Below are 19715 nucleotides of genomic sequence, written 5' to 3'. Positions count from 1 at the left end.
GTCAGTAAGAGTATAGGTTGAGCTGCTGTAACAAAAAGACCCCAAGGGCCAGGAGCTAGAAAAACATAAAAGTTTATTTCTCCTTCCCACTTCTCGTCCCACCCTCCTCTTGGACGCGGTCAAAGCAGGATGGCAGGATGTCTGTGTTCCAGCTCGCAGGAAAAGGAAAGGGAAGGCAGAGAGCCCCCACCCAGCATTTTAAGGCCCACCCAGACCCGGGCTGGCACACGGTTCTTCTGCTCGAGTTCCGTGGATGAGAATTTAGTCCATGGCTGCATGCTGGCTGCGAGGGAGGCTGGGATGGTTCCCAGCCACAGCTGATGTTTTCAATTGCACCTCTTTTCCTTTGCTCCTCTGTCCTTCCATGTATTCCCTGCTGGGGCCAGCACTTTCCCTGCAGGGGTCCTTCAATCCCAGCTCTTCCTGGCTGGGTACCGTCTATGAGTCTGTAGACCACTCTGACCCTCAGTCTCTTTTTCTGCCAGAAGGACTGACCCAGAGCTGAGATGAGGCCTCCATGAGCTCCCCTGTAATGTGGCCTGAAGCCCCCATCCTGGGGTAAGGTTCACGCCAGAGCCTGGGATCTAGGGGACCCCAGGAGACCCAGCTCCTCGGGTGTGGGCAGGAAGTGCTTCTCGTATCCAGAATCAAGTGGGGCAGGGGCCTGGGGGGGCTCCGGAACTGGCAGTGGCTCCATCTCCTCCACCTCCAGGTAGGGCAAGTCCCTGAGGGGCTGGGCCTGGGGCACCTCCTGGGGAAAGCGTGAGGCTGAGAGGCCAAACCCCCCTCCCACCCATACCCTGCCTCAACGACTATCCCAGGATCCCACCGACCAACCCAGGGGTCCCCGACAGGCACGCCTTTTTGCTCACCTCTACATGGTGCTGGCTGGAATTGCTGTTGGCAGGATCCGGAACCTTCTCCCAGACCCAGCGAGGCAACACCTTGTGCCGCAGGTGGAGGCACCTGACCATTGGGAAACAGAGTCAGGGCGGGGAAGACGGGTGGCAAGACACACCCAGGCCTGAGGCATGGGGTCCAGGAGCGTGGCCTCCCCTCAGCCACCCGGGACCATTGGCTCCACCCTCGCCGCCTGGGCAGGCAGACAACCAGCGTCCCACAGCCTCACCTGCCGGAGGTAGCCAGGCCCAGGACACAGCCCATCAGCAGCAAGCTCCACAGCAGCAGGACACCCGGCAGGACTTTCCACCGCAGGGAGTTGTCTGCAGGGGAAGGGAAGAGGCGCATTTGGAGGTGGGCAGAGCAAGGGGCAGGGGTGGGGCTAAGGGTGGGTGGGGCTCTGGTGAGGGAGGCTCCTGGTTGGGTGGGGCTAGGGTGGGCGGGGCCCAGTGAGGGAGGCTCCTGGTTGGGTGGGGCTAGGGTGGGTGGGGCCCAGTGAGGGAGGCTCCTGGGTGGGTGGGGCTAGGGGTGGGCGGGGCGCTGGTGAGGGAGGCTCCTGGTTGGGTGGGGCTAGGGTGGGTGGGGCCCAGTGAGGGAGGCTCCTGGTGGGTGGGGCTAAGTGTGGGCGGGGCTCTGGTGAGGAGGCTCCTGAGTGGGTGGGGCTAAGGGTGGGCGGGGCTTGTCAGTGGACCACTGGCCGAGGATGGGGGAATCTTTGATAGAGCACGATTTAGGCAAGGGGCGGGGTCAAATGTCAGTGACGGTTCAAAGGTCAGGGATGGAGTGAAAGAGGCCGAGAGACACGTTGCCTGATAATCCACAGCAGCATTTAGCAGAACCCAAATGTCCCCCAGGCATTGTCAGCAACCCCCTCCAAGCCAGAAGACTGCCCGCGTTCCGAAACCCAAGTCATGGCGGCAGTCCCCTGCCCCTCCCCAGCCAGCCCTACCTGGCAGGTGAAGGTGGAGGCTGGGCCCAGGTGGGCCCTGCCCCGCGGTGGTGGACGCCATCATCCACAGCTCACAGGGGCCCCAGTGGAGGTCGTGCAGTGTGACGTTCCGGGCGCCGCTACTCACTGAAGGACACAGCCCGGGAGTTTGGGAGGGGGCAGTGGGGTCCCGCCTCAGGGCCTCTGCATGGGCTGTTCCCTCTGCCTGGAACCCCACCCCCTCCCCCACATCTCCACCTGGCCCCTCCCTGGCCTCTTTCAGGCCTTTGCTCAAAGGTCTCGTCCTGATCTCCTCTTCCATTTACAGTTGCACCCCCCTCACCCCCCTCTCCCCTCTTCACTCCCCCACTCAGTACTTATCACCATCTCCCACACGGCTCACATATAATTTATTTTGTCCCCCATTAAGAAGCCAGCTCCAGGGCAGCTGTATTCCCAGCACTGGGTCAGGCACTCAAAACACACACCTATTCACATAAATAAACGAATGGGTCCCCACCCCATCCCCCACCTGTACAGAACCCAGGGCGGGGGGAGACCTCCCAAACAAGGGGGAGCCATTCGGGCCTCCCAGAGCTAATTTTATTTGTTTTATTCCTGATGGCTCAATTTTCTTTTTTTTTAAACCAAAAGAGGAAGTGGCTTTTGGGTTTGTTATAGAATTACAGGGAAATGCACGGGGATCAAGAAGTACTGTCATAGAAAGTGTTCGAGCTAAATCATTAGGTGAAAAAATCAAGCTGCAAAACATGGCGGTCGTAAAATTCAGGCAACAAACTACACCATGGACCCCTTTTACCAAAAAAAAAAAAGAAATACATATATACACACACATACATATTATATATATATACACTTTACAATCATAACAATGTGATTATGTGTGTTTTTTTTTTAAGGCTGTATCAGTACAGAGATGATAAAAACTATCATGGTGCATTTTATATCCTGTGATTTTTGCCACAATAAACAAGAAAGGGCCTTTTCAGTTAGAGATAAATGCCAAGGCACTGAGGAACTTAGGAGTGAAATGGCATCAAAGATTCTAGGGAAAAACAAAGGGTGCGGAAATACACTGAAAAAAGATCCACAAAAAGCTAGTAACTTGAAGCTGGGGGTTGGGTACACAGGGGTTTGTTATAGTATTCTCCCTATTTTCATGTGTGTTTGGACTTTTCCATAATAAAAAGTTAAAATTTTTTTGTCACACACACAAAAAACAAACCACAAACCACATGGCTCCTATAGATACGCATATAAAAATCAGAAGGCTGCATTGTCAGTATCAGTGAAGTGGTAAGAACGCTGATATCTTCGGTGATATATCCCTCGAATGTTTTAGCTTTTGTAACAAGCGCAAATAACTTTTATATTTAGGGGGTGAGAAAAAGAACAATAATGTTCCTTTAAAAAAAAAAAAAATTTGTGTTTAGAGTAAACACTCAGCCAATACCCAGAGGTAAGAAAAAAAGAAATAAAAATCATACATAATCCTGGGTGGCACTGCGGGGAAATTGTCCATAAATGGTGAATGTGCTTTGCTCCGGCTGGGTTTCTTTTTTCCAAAAGTGCAACTGTACCCAGGCGTTTTGTGAACCTTTTGTCTTTTTCACTTAATGAAATATGACAGGCATCTTTCAATGTCAATAAATATCGACCCGGGTCTTCCTTTTTAACGGCTGACAGTCTATTAGGTTGATGGCTGGGAGGGTTATTGTCCCTTAGGGGCTGACGGGGAGCTAAAGGGCGCCCCCTGGGGGCAGGGGATGGGGTAGGCTGACCGGGAGGGTCTTGGGGGGCTGAGGGAGGGGCAGGAGGCCCAGAAGCTCACCATTCATGCACACGGGGGCCCTGGCTCCGTTCTGCACACACATGGTGTAGTGGGTGAGGTGGCCCCGGAGCTGTCGCCTTGGGACATCTCCCCAGGCTACGACAGGGGTCCCTGGGAGGGAGTCCTTCAGTCGCCAAAGCACTGGCCCCGCCAGGGGTGCTGGAGAGAAAGCCAAACATGTCAAGACCTACTGGGGGTTCCAGAACCCTCCATCCACCAGCCCCGCCTCTTACCTAGTTCTTCTCCGAACCCCCAGACGGAAGGGGCAGGGGCCAAGCCCCTGGGGGAGACAGCGGTCACTGTGATTCGATAGGGGACCCCTCTCTCGAAATTCCCTGGATGGGGGAGGAACGAAAGCCCGTTCAAGTTGGCTCCCCGCCCCCCACCTACCTTGGCAGGAATCTTCATTTGGGTCCCCAGAAGGAGACCCTGGGATAAGGACTTGATTGTCAGGAGTTTTGCTGGAAGGTGACCCCGGAAAAGCCAGTAGGACGGTGGAGAAGTGAAACAGGGGTGGGAAGTTAGAGGGTACAGGGTCCTTTTTGGAGAATTCCCGCTGGGAGCAACCAAGGCTCGATCCTACTGGGGACCTCTGGGGGCAGCAGAGAGCATGCACCTCAGAGTATGGGGGTGCAGGAACTGGGTGACCACCCACCCCACACCCTCTGATCCCCCCACCCAGCCCTGCACCCCACGCAGACAAAATGCTTCATTCATCAATAAAAGCCCTCAGGCCAGAAAATGCATGTGCTCCCAGGGGTGGTCAGAAAGGGGGAGCTGGGTGGAGCCCCCCTCAGGGCTATTAGAGTAGTTGGGGCTCCTGAAGTCCTTCCCCAACACCTACTGCTCCTGCCTGACCTTCCTCAACTGGCAATTTTCCAGAGCTGGGGGCTCCTTTTCTTTCATTCACAAATATCCAGAGACCTCAGCACTGCCTCCTAAAATCTCTCACCCGATACCTTTTGAAGCTTGCCCAAGTGGTCTTAATCAGAACCGACACCCCAATATCAAGCCCCAGGCCAGAACTATTTGCAGGACCCCAGGTCTGGGGTTTCCGACACCGATGAGCATCTCTGATGCAACATATCCAAATGGGTCCCCCAAAACTTGTGCTCCGAGTCTCCCCAGTTTCTCCTTGGTCCCCACCTGGTCCAGCCCCCCCTCATCGCCCTCTTGGACCAGCGTAGTTGCCTTCAATCTGGTTTCCAGGCTCCCACCCTCACCCCCCACAGTCTTCCCTCCTCACCTCAGCCAAACAGAGACCATGAACATCTGAGTCAAGTCTCATACCTCCTCTGCCCAGAACCTTCCATGGCTCCCACCTCACTTAGCGTAAAAACCAAAGTCTTCACTGTGGCCTTCAAGGCCCTATACAACCTGCCCCCTGCCCTTGTCCCCCCTATTCTCCCCCCTCACTCTGCTCCAACCACACTGGTCTCCTTGCTGTCCCTCTAACATACCAGGCAACTCCTGCCTCAGAGCCTTTGCATTGGCTGTTCCCTGTCTCCAGCATGCTTTTCCCTCCCAAGTTGCTTAACCTCCCTGGGCCTATTTCTTCAGCTGAAAATCGAGCATGATAGTAGAAACCTACTTTATAATGAAGAAATGATTGAGTACATAGAGCAAATGCCCAATAGATCCTTGCTGCTGACATTGTGGTCCAGTGCCCAGAACGAAGCACTTGACAAATCGGTGCTGCATGAATGACTGATACTCTCACCATGACACGTTCTCCTGCCAGTCCACCCAGCAGTCTACCCTCCTTCAACAGCGGGAATGGGAACCCAGGCATGCTGGGCCTCACCTCGCAGCAGGATGCTGAGTTTCCCAGGGGGGAGCCGGACCCAGTTGAGGTCCCCTGGGGGGTCCCCGTCTCGAGCCCAGTCCACTACGTGTTCCAACAGCAACCTGGACCCCTGCTGCCAGGTCACCAGCAGCTCCTGGCTCCCAGCAACGCTGCTGACCACCACGTCACGGGGTGCAGAGCCTGGAACCAGAGGGTGGGGGACACATCTCAGCTGCCGGCCCAGGACCACCCACTCCTGCCCCTCCAGGGCACTGCCCGGACGGAAGTCCACAGCCTCTTACCCGAGCAGACCAAAGAAAGGTTGGTGAGGGGCTCCCGGTCCGTGGCGTTGACGGCAGACACCCCGGCCCGCTCTGCCTGGCTGGGGATGGGGCAGCTGCAGCAGGGGATCCCCTCTTGGAGAAGGTCCTGCCCTGCAACCCAGAACTGGACTCTGTAGCTCACCTGCACGCAGGACTCCAGGGCCTGAGGGATGAGGGGAAGAAGGGGTTAATGGCTCCCACTTTCCAGGTAGATCCTGGGGGCCTCGCGGAGGTCACCCAACAAACCACTTAGTAAAGTATTTTTGTTGGCTCCATTTTACAGACAAGAAAACCAAGTCTCCGTCCTCAGCAGTGACGAAGGGATTCAAAGGGGACGTGAGTGAGGCCCTTGTCTCAGCTGCAAAATTTAAGGAGGGCACCCAAAGCCAAGTAATCGAGGTATATTTTAAGAAATCAAAAGTAAAGCAAAAGAATCCACAATAAATAAAATATCAACATTATAACCAAAGACAGGATCAAATCCTGCACTCACTCGTCTCACCCTAAATCCTGGCCCCCGTGCCAATAAAACTTTATTTACAAACGCAGGAGGCTGGCCAACAAGCTATAGTTTACCAATTTGATTTTTTTTAAGTGTTGCATTAAAATACTATTTATCATGGCCGGTGGGTTTTTTTTGTGTGCACCCTTTAATTGTGTGCCTGAAACAAGTGCTGCAGATGTCTCACTCTAGTTTGTGATTTAGGAATGTCAAAATTCCCACTGTTGTACAGAGGAGTGGTGATGTGCAACAAAGAGGAGGGTACCCTCTAGGGCACTTTTTGAAAATTTGTGGGTATTCTTAGTTGCCTCAGTGTTGGTTTTAGATGGGTCAGAGCCACGGATGCTACAAGTCCTGGAAACAAAAATGTTGTCCCACATCCCTTGTGACTTTTGAATGTCATCTCCATCAGAAACTCACAGATGAGAAACATGTCTAATCATCTTCACCAATCCTAGAGCCAAACTCCCTTTTATGTAAGAATGCAAAGTCTTGGGGGGCCAGGATTTCATATTCACTGAATTTTTTAAAATTTTGAAGCTATGGAGATTTTCTAGGTTGTTTCCAGCACAATCTGTATTATGATATGAGAATATTTCAATATTCCCTGCACATCACTTCACGCTCTTTGAAATCCTCGCAGACTGGCTCTGTGTCCTGACGTGTGATTTTGATAAATGTTTGGTTTGTGTTTGAAAAGAGTGCATGTCCTGAAGCTTCCTGTGTAAATCCATTAAATTAAGTTTGTTAAGCATGTGTTCAAATCTTCTAAAGCTTTACTTGTTTGTTTGTTTGTTTGTCTGCTTGTTACGAGATTACAGAGCGGGATGTGCTAAGACCACCTATAATGGTTGCGGATTTGTGTATTTCTCCTTGCAGTTCTGTCAATTTTTGTTTTAGGATTTTGAAGCCACATTATTGGGTTTATAAAGATTAAGTCAACTTTTATCATCCCAGTGAACTGTATATTTTGCCATTATGCAGTAATCTTATTTCCCCTTTGTTTTATACTTAATGTTACAATTAGAACGCTGTGTTATATTTTTTAAAGCATGTGCATACATGTGTTTCATTTCAGAACAGGAAAGGGAACGTTACAATGCATGTGTTATTAAATGGAAGCACTGGGGTTGAGAGTATTTTAAAGCCAGACTCCCTGGATTTGAGTCCCAGCTCTGCCACTTACTGGCTGGGTGACTTGGGAAAATCTCCGTGTGCCTCATTTTCCCCATCTGTAAAGCTGGTTAATAAAAAGTGTGTTGGCTAGGACCTGGCACATAGGAAGAGGTTTATGAGTGTTTTCTAAGAACAAAAGTTGTGTTGTTAAAGGAGAGGCTAAACCTGCTTATAATTGTGCCTAAGAGTTTCCCCCTGAGTGCCTCTTTGTTGCTCAGATGTGGCCTCTCTCTAGCCAAGCCAACTCGGTGGGTGATCTCACTGCCCTCCCCCCTACGTGGGACCTGACTCCCAGGGGTGTAAATCTCCTTGGCAATGCAGAATATGACTCCCGGGGATGAATGTGGACCCAGCATCGTGGGATTGAGAACATCTTCTGAACCAAAAGGGGGAAATGAAATGAAACAAAATAAAGTTTCAGTGGCTGACAGATTTCAAATGGAATTGAGAGATCACTCTGGTGGACACTCTTACGCACTATATAGATAACTCTTTTTAGGTTTTAGTGTATTGGAATAGCTAGAAGTAGATACCTGAAACTATCAAACTGCAACCCGGTAGCCTTTACTCTTGAAGACGATTGTATAGCAATGTAGCTTACAAGGGGTGACAGTGTGATTGTGAAAGCCTTGTGGATCGCACTCCCTTTATCCAGTGTATGGATGGATGAGTAGAAAAATGGGGACAAAAACTAAATGAAAAATACGGCAGGATTGGGGGGGTGATTTGAGTGTTATTTTACTTTTATTTTTTATTCTTATTTTTATTCTTTCTGGTATAAGGAAAATATTCAAAAAATAGATTGGGGTGATGAATGAACAACTATATGATGGTGCTGTGAACAGCTGTACACCACGGATGATTGTATGGTATGTGAATATATCTCAATAAAACTGAATTTTAAAAAAAGTAGTGTTGCTAGACAAACTACTTTCAAATGCTTAAAAAACAGATAGATGTTATAGGAACATAGTTTGTATGTACTATTGAAGTTATGTTGGTATCAAAGCAAACGAGATCATTAGAGATTTAGGGTGCTAAATCTAAGCCCCACAGCAACCACAAAAACAGTATCAGAGAATATGCAAGCTCATAGAGACAGAAATTAGAGTACAAGTTGCCAGGGTCTGGGAGCAGGGGGGATGGGGAGTTAATGCACAGTGGCTGTAGGGTTTCTGTTGGGGAGATGGGGAAGTTTTAGTAACGGAAGGTGGTGAGGGCACCGTGATATTATGAATGTGATTAATCCCGCTGACTGGTAGGCTTGAGAGGGGTTGAGATGGGAAAATTTCTATGTTCCCACAAGAAAGAAAGGAAGGAAGGAAGGAAGGAAGGAAGGAAGGAAGGAAGGAGGGGAAGAGAAAAGAGAAGAGAAGAGAAGAGAAGAAAAGAAAAGAAACAACTAAAGAGACAATGACAATTAAATGAAATATATAACCCTGGATGACATCAATCAAGGGAGGAGAAAGGGCTCAAAGGGACATGTGAAAAAATTGGAATGTAGACTGTCATCTTTGTATCAATGTTAAATTGCCTGGACCCGATAACTGCACTTAATGTGGTCACAGAGTGGAAGTCCTTTTTCTTAGGAAATGTACATGGAAGTACGAAGTGTTCAAAGAGTGCGATGTCTGCAACATATCCTCAAATGTTCAGAAAACGGATTGATAAATAGATAGACAGACAGATGGACATATATAGAGATAGAATGATACAGCAAATGCAGCAAAAAGTTTAAATTGGTGGATCTGGGTGTCTGGGGTGGGGGGTGCGTATATTGTAATTCTCTGTGTAGGGTTTGCAATATTTTCTAAGTGTTCTGTAAATTTGAACACATTTCAAAATAAAAAGTTAAGAAATTTTAATAAAAAGAAAATAGTTACATAGATAGATATAGACAGACGGATGGATGGATGGATAGATAGATAGATAGAATGATACAGCAAATGTAGCAAATGTTAAAACTGGTGGACTGGGTATCTGGGAGGTGCATGTAGGCGTTCCCTGTGTAGGTTTTGTATTATTATTTTTTGCAACTGTCCTATAGGTTTGAAGTCATTTCAAAATAAAAGGTTTAGAGGCAAAGAAAAATGAACAATACCAGGCTGTGTTGCCCAAGGGGGCACAGACCCTGTCGTTTTGTTCCTTGCCGTATTTCTCATAGTAGGTGCTCAGCACAGATTTGAATCAATGAGAACGACTGCACCCCTGCCTGCCCCCCTCTGACACTAGTCTCCGAGCCCTTGGCACACTGAGCTATAGTTTGCTGAGATGAGCCCCAGTCTTGCGTCCCGACCTTGACATCTGCTGCCCTTGTCTGGAACACCTGCGGCTTGGATCTCCCGGGAGTAGCTGATGTTATTTATAGGAGCTTCCTCTGTACTCAGGGCTGTACCAGGAGCTCTCTTCTTGAAGCCTTGAAGCAATGCCAAGAGGGTAGCACAGCTAACATGCCCATTTTATAGGGGGAGGAAATGAGGCTCAAAGACAGAAATAGTCTCAGGGGAAGCAAGGCCTGGATTCTGACTAAGTCTGCTCCAAACCCTTTGAGAGGGTGCTTTCTGCAAGTCCAGGACCCGTGGGATCCCTGTTCCCTTCCTTCCGGGCTCAGAGAGTGTGCCACCCTAGGATTTCCTCGGAAATGCCCTCTGAAGGCTGAGCCAGCTTTGCCTGCCAATGCTCATTCTTCCTTCTCCCATGGGAATAAGAACCCTGGTTTTTAGCTGAGTACTCGGCCAGCTGAAAGACCACATTTCCCAACCCCCTTTGCAGTTAGGCGTGTAACTAAGCCTTGGTTAATGAAATGTCAGTGGAAAGGTCGTGTGATCCTTCTGGGAAGGTTGCTTAAAAGAAAGGAGCTGTGCCCTAGCTTCCCCTTACTCCTGCTGCCTGAACATCAGGCTCGATGGCTGGCGCTCAGGCAGCCACCTTGGATAATGAGGCAACACATCAAACATGACAGCGCAGCATGATGAAGGAGCCTGAAATGATGGAACTGCCCCACCAGCTCAGCCTGCTGACCCCCAGATTCCCTTTACATGAGAGGAATAACCTCTGTCTTATTTACATCATTGTTACTTGGGGTTTCCTGACATGCTTACCTTCCACAGAAGCAGGCGTTCCTGTCCTGCTGGTGTCCCACAGAGGTTCCCAGACACCCACACATCTTCTGGAGCTGGTGGAGAGGAAGAAAGGGGTAGAGGGACAAATGAGAGGGGTGTGATGGGCCAGGCTTCCAGGATTGGGGACAAGGGTTTGAAGGCAAGCCAGGACATCCTCACCGGAGGGTGGGGTCTGGAAGTTCAGAATAGGGCTCCAATCGCCCCATAAATCCTCTTCTTCTACCATCCGGCAGCGGCCAGACACGTCGTAGCTGGTCGCTGGCTCAAGGTTCTGGATCTCAACAAGCATCAGGGATGTGGACTGCAGTTCTGGCTCCAGCTGGGGGAGAGATAAGGGAGAGGGGTGGGGCGAGGGGTAGAGCTACGTGTTATCTCTTACTATACCCATTTTACAGGGGAGGAAACTGAGCCCCAGGACGGAGAAGCACCTTGCTCAAGCCCACAGAGCTGGTGAGTGTTGGATCTGGGATTCATTCTCAGGCGGATTCCAAAGTCTGCCGACCGTGGCTCTGAATTCCATCGGTAAGCATGATGACATCAACTCTGCTCTGTATTGCGGCGTTTTGTGCCAAGAGCCACGGCAGCTGGGAACATGGCTGCTCAGAACAAAGACTACATTTCCCAGGTGGCTTTGTGGTCAGGTATGACCATGTGACTACATTCTGGCCAATGAGGTATGAGCAGAAGCAGAGCCAGTAGTTTCTGGATTGTGACTTCAAAGTCCAGGGGCAGGTCAGTCCTGGAGCCCCGCTGCCCAGGAGTTGCTTTCCACTTTCTTGCTGTGCAACCTTGGGAGGGTTGCTCAACTTCTCTGAGGTTCTGCTTTCCCAACTGTAAAACGGAGATCTTAAAAGTCTCCACTGTGTAAGGAGGTTGGGAGGGTTTTGCAGAATATTCCTGCAGAGAGCTTAGCTTGGGGTCTGATGTACAACAGGTGCTTGGAAATGTCAGTAGCTTTGATTATTGGGTTTCTCAAAAAATTCCAAGTGGGATGTAGATTGGGATTGCATGGAATTTATAGATTTTTTTTTTTGGGGGGGGGTTGTTTTGCTGAACGAGGCACATGCACAAAGCTTTTCATGTGGGGTGCAGTTGGCTTCCAGGGAGGGTGAAGCACTGAGCCTGGGCTGGGTCTCTAATTTGGGGGTGATCTCCCAGGCCCTCCCCAGCATGAGAAGGGGGACAGGGACCCTGACACTCACCCGCGTCCAGGCCTCCTCCTGGCATCCACGGTAGTAGAACTGGCAGACCAGGGTCCCGTGGGATGGCCACACGGGTGGTGCCCAGTGGATAATGGCCTCCAGGGGCTCGTCCTCAGAAAACTCCATGTCAGGGCCCAGCATCGGGGCGCCCGGCTTCACTGGGGAAAGGGAGGCCAGGATGCAGTGAGCTGGGCCCCGAGACTGCCCATCCCATATGCGGCACCCCCACCGTGCCCAGGTTACCTCGGGTGTCCAGGTTCACGGGTACCGGTGGCCAGAGAAGCCCGCCCGCCACAGCCCCCCAGACAAAGAGCCTGTCAGACGTGGTGAACTGTTCCCGAGGAATGGCCACCCAGCTCTGCCCGGCGGGCACAGCCACGGTCTGGGTTCTGTTGAGTTGGCTGTGGGGAGAGATGCCAGGACAGGGGTAGGGGGTAGGGGGACATTGGGCTCGTGTGGAGGCTGGAGCCCACCCTGCCTGGGTTAAATCCCGGCTCCGCTGCTTCAGAGCTGTGTGAACTTGAGCAAGCAACTTAACTTCTCTGTGCCTCAGTTTCCTCCTCTGTAAAATGGGGGCAATAAAAGTACCTGCCGAAGGGGCTCCCAGGGGGAGGGGAATGGGATGTGCTTAAAGCAGCATTAATTAGGATATTTATCGATTACATATTTATGTATATGGAGCTAATCAGTTGGCAAATATTCATGGGGCCAGTCCGGTGCTAGAAGCTGGGGATAGAGCTGGGAGCAAAATAGACAAGGACACCCCACCACCACCACCATGAAAACAGTGGAGCTAATGTTTGCATATACATGTAAATATCTAATTGAGGCCATGGTAGTTGGTGCAGGAAAGAACGTTCAGGCCAGGTGAGGAAGATGTGGTATGATGATGGGGGTGGGAGAGATGATGCTAGTTTAGGGAGGGGGTTCAGGATGAGGAGTTATTGGAGTAGAGGCTTGAAGGAGGGGGGAAAGGAGCCATGGAGTACCCGGGGGAAACCATAGCAGGAAGATGGAATCACCTGTAGAGGCTGGAGCCCACCTGGTGGATTTGAGAAACAGGGAGGAGACCGGCATGGTGGGGGCGGAGTGAGAGAGGAGAAGAGTGGGGAGAGACAAGGGCAGGGAGGAGGCAGGGCAGGTCATGCAGGGGCCTGGTGGGCCACTGGGAGGTCTTGGGCTTTTGCTCTGAGTGAAGTGGGAGCTATGGAGGGTTCTGGGGAGAGGAGGGACTGATATGACTCATGGGCCTCCTATGGCTGCTGAGGCAGGGAGGACAGATTATGGGGGTTAGGGCAAGAGCTGGACCAGGGGGAGGTGACTGTACTGGTGTCAGTGAGCAAAGATGGGAGCTGGACCAGGTTGGGTGCCAAGAAGTGGGGAGAAGGGTGTGATGGTTAATTTAGGGTCAATTTGGCTAGGTTATGGGGTCCAGTCCTTTGGGCAAACACTGGCCTAGATGTTACGCTGGAGGGTGTTTTATAGAGGGGATCAGAATCCACCATTGGTTAACTTTACCTAAAGGAGATTCCCCACCAGGATGTGGGTGGGCCTGATCTAATCAGGTGGGAGACCTGAGAGTTTCAAGAATGTAGTTGCAACTCCTCCCTGGCCTCTCCTACCGATTCGGACTAAAGATTTCCACATCACTCTTCCTGAATTTCCAGCCTGGTGCCTAGAAATCAGACTTGCCAATCACACAATCACACAAGCCAATTCCTCATAATAATTCTCAATGTATATATACACATACATATGTCTTCTTGGTTCTGTTCCTCTGGTGAATCCTGACAGATACAAAAGGCCAGATTGTGGATATACCAGTTTGTATATATTATGTCCCCCAGAAAAAGCCATATTCTTTAATGCAATCCTGTGGGGGCAGATGTATTAGTGTGGATTAGGTTGGAACCTATTGATTCAGTATTTCCATGGAGGTGTGGCCCCGCCCATTCAGCGTGGGCCTTGATTGGTTCAGTGGAGCCCTATATAAACTCAGACAAAAGGAGCTCACTGCAAGCTGCAGCTGAGACACATTTTGAAGACAGCTGTTTGAAGCTGACAATGACATTTTGGAGAATGCCATTTTGAAACACAACCTGGGAGCAAGCAGACGCCAGCCACGTGCCTTCCCAGCTAACAGAGGTTTTCCAGACACCACTGGCCATCCTCCAGTGAGGGTACCCTATTGTCGATGCCTTACCTTGGACACTTTATGGCCTTAAGACTGTAACTTTGTAACCAAATAAACCCCCTTTATAAAAGCCAATCCATTTCTGGTGTTTTGTGAAAAGGCAGCATTAGCAAATCGGAACAGTGGATAATGTAGAATGTGGAGCCAAAATAGGATTTGCTGCTGGATCAGATGCAGGTGAGAGAAAGAGGAGTCGAGGACACCCCCAAAGTTTGGATTTCAAAAGCTCAAAGCAGGGCTTTCTTAAAAATAACAGAAAAGGACAAGAGTAGATGAGGATGTGGAGAAATTGGAACCCTCGGGCATTGCTCACGGAATGGAGACGGCTCCAGCTGCTGTGGAAAACAGTCAGGCTGTTCCTGGAGAGGTTACACAGAATTACTGTGCAACCCAGCAATTCCACTTCTGGGAATACACACCAAAGAACTGAAAAGAGGCATTGAAACAAAAACTTGAATGGATGTTCATCACAGCGTTACTCACAAGAGCCCAAAGGTGGAAGCCAACCAAATAGCCGTCAGCGGGATGAAAGGAGAAATGAAATGCTGTCCATCCAGACAAAGGAATATTATTCAACCATAAAAAGGAGTGAAGTTCTGCTCCATGCGACCATGTGGATGAACCTCCAAAACATTTTGCAGAGCGTGAGAAGCCAGACACAAAAGGTGACCTGTTGTGTGATCCTATTTATATGACATGTCCTAAATCAGCGGATCCCTAGAGACAGAAGCAGACTGGGGGTCGCCAGGGGTTGGGGAGAAGGGACTTGGCAGTGACCGCCTAAAGGGTACAAAGTTTTTGTTTGGGGTGATGAGAATGTTCTGGAACCAGGTAGAGGTAGTGGTTGCACGACTCCGTGAATGTCCTAAATGCCACCGAACGATGCACTTCAAAATGGTGACTTTTGTGTTATATATACGTCACCTCATTTTAAAAAACAAAATGAAATAAAATGGGGCCTTTGCAGAACCCTCCCCACACCACCCTTCACTGATTAAAACCAGCCCCTCCTCCCAGCTCCCACCTTTTGCTGCACCTTTTACTCTTCCTTCCCTTGGCAGAAGTTGGAAACAGGTGTTTGCACGGGTGACAATCTTTCAGGAATACCCTCTTCCCTCAGTTGTGCCCCCCCCACCACCACCAGGCCAGGGCCTTCTCTTCTGCCTCCTTCCCCAATGGGTCCAGGGCAGCACTGCTGAAGGATTGAATGCTTTTTGCAGATGCTCAGAGAGGTTAAGGTACTTGCCTAAGGTCACACAGCAATAATAATAATTAAAAAAAAGCTCCTATTTTTTTCTTTTTTTTGGTAGCTCCTAATTATTAACATTTTCTCCTTGCCAGATGCTTAACTCATTGACTCCTCAGAATCACCCCTGGGAGGAGGGTTCTAGTATCCCCACCATTTAATAGGGGAGAAACCCGAGGCTCAGAAGGAAGTAGAGGGCCCAGGGCCACAACAGCAAGGAAAAGAAGGAAACCAGATTTCGAGGGCTTGAGAGTGGGGGGACAGCTGGTGGGGAGCAGGACTCCTGGGTCCCCCCCAGCCCCGGGGTCGGCTGGGACCTGAGTGGCCAGCCCTCCAAGCCACCCCCATATACTCACTACTTCTGGCTCTGGAGGTGCAGCACCGAGGGGGCTCCCAGGTCCCCGAGAGGCTCCCACGAGCAGTTCAGGTCCCCCAAGGGTCCAAAAAGGTGGCACTGCAGCGGCCGGGGGGCGCCTGGGGAGGGAGCGGGAAGGGGTTCAAGCCCCCCCCCCCAGCTGCACCCACTCTCCAGAATGTGAATTTCGCGGGACTTCTGCCAACTGTGGGGGGCGTTGGGGGGGGAGGCCCCTTAGGGAAGTCAGCAGTAGAAACGGGGTGCAGGGCGCCCCTGCCCAGGCTGCGGGCAGAACTCCTCCGCGCCCTCTGCCAGCGGCAGTTGCTGTTTGTCCTTTCCAGCAGCCACATCCTGTTCCCTCCCCGGGAGCCCCCACCCCACGCCACCGGCCCTGCCTGCCACCTCGCTGCCCCCCCACCTTTTCCCAGGTCCTTTCCTCTCCCGGTCCCCCCCACCCCCAGCCCAGCCCACCCCACCCCGCGGAGGGGCAGAGCCGCGGCCGGACCTCCGTCCCTCGCTCCGCGTGGTCGCCGCACGACTCACCCTGGGGACGAATCCGGGGTACCGAGACGAGCAGCAGCAGCAGCAGCGGCGGCAGCAGGTTCCAGAAGGCGGCGGCCGGCGCCCCCCGCCCGGCGCCCCCCATCCGGCCCGCCCGGGCCCCCCTGCGCGCGCCGCCCGGCTGCTCTCCCCCCGGATCCTGCGTCCCCGGCGGCGGCGGCGCGCCCCGAGCTCCCCCCCCGCCCCCCCGCCCCCCGCGCTCCGCGTCCCCGCCCCTTACCCGCCGCGGAAAGTCCCGGCGCCGCGGGCTGGGGCGGGGGCGGGGGCGGGGGGGGCATGGAGTGGGGGGGGAGGCTTGGGGGTGTCGCGAGAGGGGGGAGCGCCCCGAAACCTGCCCCGCCCCCCATCAACACCACACACACGCTGCAGGGTCCTTTGCAACTTTTATTGTTGGGGTGGGGGACGGTTCTGACGCACAGCACCCACCCCATCCCCCCTCAACAGCGCCCCCCCCCCCACGACAGATTGTTCAGAGATCCCCGGGCTTTCGCAGCCTTGGAGCTGGGGCAGGGGGAATTGGAGGGGGACGGAAGGGCTGGAAAGCAGAAAAGAGCGGGAGGGTGCCAGGGCCAGGCTGGGTAGGGTCTTAGTGGAACTGGGGTAGAATGGAGCCGGTTTGGGTGACTTCGGCGTCCGTGTAGACCAAGCAGGGATGGATGTTTGCGGGCCAAGAGATAAGTGCCCAGGTGTCCTCCGGACAGGTGGACGGCAAGGCCGGGACAGGTGCAGGTCTCCCCACCTGCCCAGCTTCCCCAGGACTAGCAGAGGCTGCTGATTTCACTCTTGCTGCACCCCCACTTGCAGCAGTTGCTGGAGAGGCCAGCCAGGACGTCGCGGCCACCCCGCAGAGCCCCCCGGGTGCCCTGCCAGCCGGGCTGCCCCCCGTAGAAAGCCTGGGGGGGCTTGGTCAGGGAAAGCCACTCGCTGGAGGCCACTGTCTCCTCTAGGTCGCTCGCCAGGCTGCCGGGGTCCGGGAAGGTGTCCCCTGCAAAAGATGGGGAGAGTCAACACCGGGAACTTGGCTTCTGCCATGCTCTGAGTCCTGGCTTCTGGTTGGGCCGCCTGCTTCTCTCTTCTTGTGATGTGGCCTCGGAGGTACTGGTTTTGAATCCACTCGGGTCTGGATTCATATTCTGGCCCTGGCCTTGAAGGGCAGATTGTTCAAACTCTCTGAACTTGACTCTCCTCTTTTGTCATTGTTTTTTCCTTGCTGTTTATTTATTGACGACCCAATGGTTAAGAGCCTGCATCTGGGAGCCAGGCTGACAAAGCGTGAATTAAGCCTCTTGAGTTTTAATGGTGAGCAACAGGATTTGGTTCTCTGAGCCTCAATTTCTCTGTCTGCAAAGTGGGAAAAAGAATAACTCCTACCTTTTAGTGTTTGATAAGGAGCGGTAGTCAATACTCACAAAAGCAAAGGAACAGGGTTGGGCATGCTATCAGTGCTCAAAATAGCCTCCATTGTTTATTGAGCACTTCCTGTGTGGCAGACACTGTTTTAAACGCTTTAGCAGATTAACTCCTTGGTTTCACTCAATGTCAAGTTCCCCAGGGGGTTGCCGTTATTATCACTCCCACTTTCCAGAGGGGAGCATCAAGGCACAGCTAAGCAGGTGGCTTGTACAAACTGCACCGCTATGAAGTTGTAGCGCTGCTATTTGAATTCTTGCATTCAGGCAGCATCTCTGCTGACCCTACTCTCTTGAAACTAGCCCCCCCCCCAGCTCCCTGCTGAGCCCCCTCTCCTGCTGGGCCTGTGTCGTTTTTCATTTGGATGCAACCATGCAATTTTAACAAGGACTGGGCTTTCCATTCTGCAGATAAAGAGGCCCAGAGAAGGGAAGGAAAACAAAGAGGCCCAAAGAGTGGGAAAGCAGTTCAACGTTGCCTTCTCTTGGTGAATGGCACCCCCTGGAGTTGTGCAAGCACAGGCTTGCTTAGCTTAAGTCTTGACTCCTAGCAGATGCTCAGAGACAGTTCTCTGCCTTCTAGCCCCTGCAGAGGGCTTGCCGTCCCACCGCATCCCAGCTCTGCAGCTCGGCTAATCTGTTCCCGGAGCCCTCTGCCTGGCCAGGAGGGCTGGGCTGGTTTCCCGGGCTGGATGTGGTGGGTCAGGGACCCCACTTCCCCAGTCCTTTGCCTCATCTCGCTGCACCCCACCCCCTACCACCACCTCCCCAGGCTTACCCATAGCTTCGTGGGCCAGGACGTCCGACCGTCTCCACCGCGAGCCCCCACAGGTGAAGATGACGGCTCGGATGAACTCGCGGCCGCAGAGCTTGACTGCGTAGGGTGCAGCCTGGGCCTGGGCCCTTGGCCACGGCCCCCCAGCCAGTGCCAACAAGGGGAGCAGCAGCAGCAGCGGGAGCTTGGCCATGCCAGACAGAGCCAGCCCAAACCCACGAAGGGCACAGCCAAGCAGCTTCCTAGGCTGGGTACATCTGCTGCCTCCGCAGCCCCCCATTTATACCTCCTAGCCCTCCCATTCCCCGTCTCACGGAGCCGTGTGACCTCCACTATCTCCCCCAGCAGAGGGGAGCCGGGCACGGCCCCCCCACCCCAACCTTTCCCGCGCCCCGGACTAAGAGATAACCTTTTGCCAGGACGTGGCCTGGCTCCCTGGCATCTCTGATGCAGACAGGCAAGCAAAAACCCAGAACCCCGCCAGGTGGGGCGAGGGGGAGCAGCCAGACACCCCCCACCCCCCAAAAAAAGAGACCGAGCTGCCTGATTTTTCCTAGCACAGAAACAATTACAATTATAGCAGATGCTTACCCAGGAGGGGCTACAGAGCCAGGCACTGCTCTAAGGACTTCCTATTTACATGGAACGGATTTAGTCTTTCCAACAAATACAATATTGGTTCTCAAGTGTGAAAACCATAATCTCCTTGGGGGGGGGGGTGCTTGTTAAAATGCAGATTTCTGGGTCCCACCTGCAGAGTGGATCGTTCAGGAGGTCTGGATGAGCCAGAGAAGAGTCGTTTCTAGATGTTTCCAGGAGATGCAGAAGGAGCTGGAAACTGAGGCACAGAGAGGTGACGGCAACTTGTCCCGGATCAGGTAGATAGTGGGGGAGTGGGGTTTACACCGAGGCAGCCTGGCTAGAGAACCTCTGCTTTCCAAGGGAATGTTTTTCAGGCTGAAAAATAATGTTTACTGAGCATCCTGTAGAGAGAGTCGCCGTGATGTGCTGATAAATGGGCTGTCCCGGGAAAACAGGGAGAAAAGCCCCCATTTGTCGTGCTTGCCAGTTTCTGGCCGATTTCAAGCTATGGTGTCAGCCCCTGGCTCCCCGGATTCCTGGCCCACTAAGCGGGTGTGAGCCGCCCCCGGCCGCCCCTGTTATAAAGCACACACGTGCCGTGTAAACAGGAACTGTACGGGGAGCGCCCCCTTAGCTTTACTCGGCCCAAGAAAGAGGGGGGAGCCTGCAGGTGACCCCCTCCCCGCTGCCCCCCCAGAGGCAGCCACTGCCTCATCGCCAAAATCATGTCTTTGCGGAGTGTGGGGTCAATGCAACAACGGCACATCCATGACAAAGAAATCTGTGTCATCCATTCATTGCG

General features: G+C 52.5%; 2 protein-coding genes across 4 annotated transcripts; both read right to left on the bottom strand.

The window, feature by feature from the left end:
* Positions 1 to 56: 56 nt before the first annotated feature.
* IL27RA (interleukin 27 receptor subunit alpha) lies at positions 57 to 16284 on the bottom strand. 2 transcript variants are annotated; one of them, XM_037818364.1, is made up of 14 exons: positions 16130 to 16284; positions 15588 to 15705; positions 12035 to 12192; positions 11792 to 11949; positions 10749 to 10908; positions 10569 to 10642; positions 5769 to 5952; positions 5485 to 5667; positions 3914 to 4015; positions 3681 to 3839; positions 1850 to 1975; positions 1130 to 1223; positions 873 to 966; positions 57 to 751 (listed from the first exon to the last, which is right to left on the bottom strand). In XM_037818364.1, exons 1-14 carry the CDS (start codon positions 16230 to 16232, stop codon positions 566 to 568), a joined length of 1899 nt encoding a protein of 632 aa, XP_037674292.1. In that variant the 5' UTR covers positions 16233 to 16284; the 3' UTR covers positions 57 to 565. The 2 variants fall into 2 exon arrangements, with proteins under 2 accessions (XP_037674292.1, XP_037674293.1); XM_037818365.1 differs by lacking the exons at positions 12035 to 12192; positions 16130 to 16284 and having other exon boundaries at positions 15588 to 15711.
* Positions 16285 to 16605: 321 nt separating this feature from the next.
* RLN3 (relaxin 3) lies at positions 16606 to 19073 on the bottom strand. Of its 2 annotated transcripts, none has more exons than XM_037818366.1 (2): positions 18335 to 19073; positions 16606 to 17132 (listed from the first exon to the last, which is right to left on the bottom strand). In XM_037818366.1, the coding sequence occupies exons 1-2, from the start codon at positions 18609 to 18611 to the stop codon at positions 16906 to 16908; spliced, it is 504 nt and encodes a 167-aa protein (XP_037674294.1). In that variant the 5' UTR covers positions 18612 to 19073; the 3' UTR covers positions 16606 to 16905. The 2 variants fall into 2 exon arrangements, with proteins under 2 accessions (XP_037674294.1, XP_037674295.1); XM_037818367.1 differs by having other exon boundaries at positions 16990 to 17488.
* Between the last annotated feature and the right edge of the window lie 642 nt (positions 19074 to 19715).

This window comes from Choloepus didactylus, chromosome 25 (genome assembly GCF_015220235.1).
Source record: "Choloepus didactylus isolate mChoDid1 chromosome 25, mChoDid1.pri, whole genome shotgun sequence".
NCBI lineage: Eukaryota > Metazoa > Chordata > Mammalia > Pilosa > Megalonychidae > Choloepus > Choloepus didactylus.
This window is presented reverse-complemented; position numbering and strand designations above follow the sequence as displayed.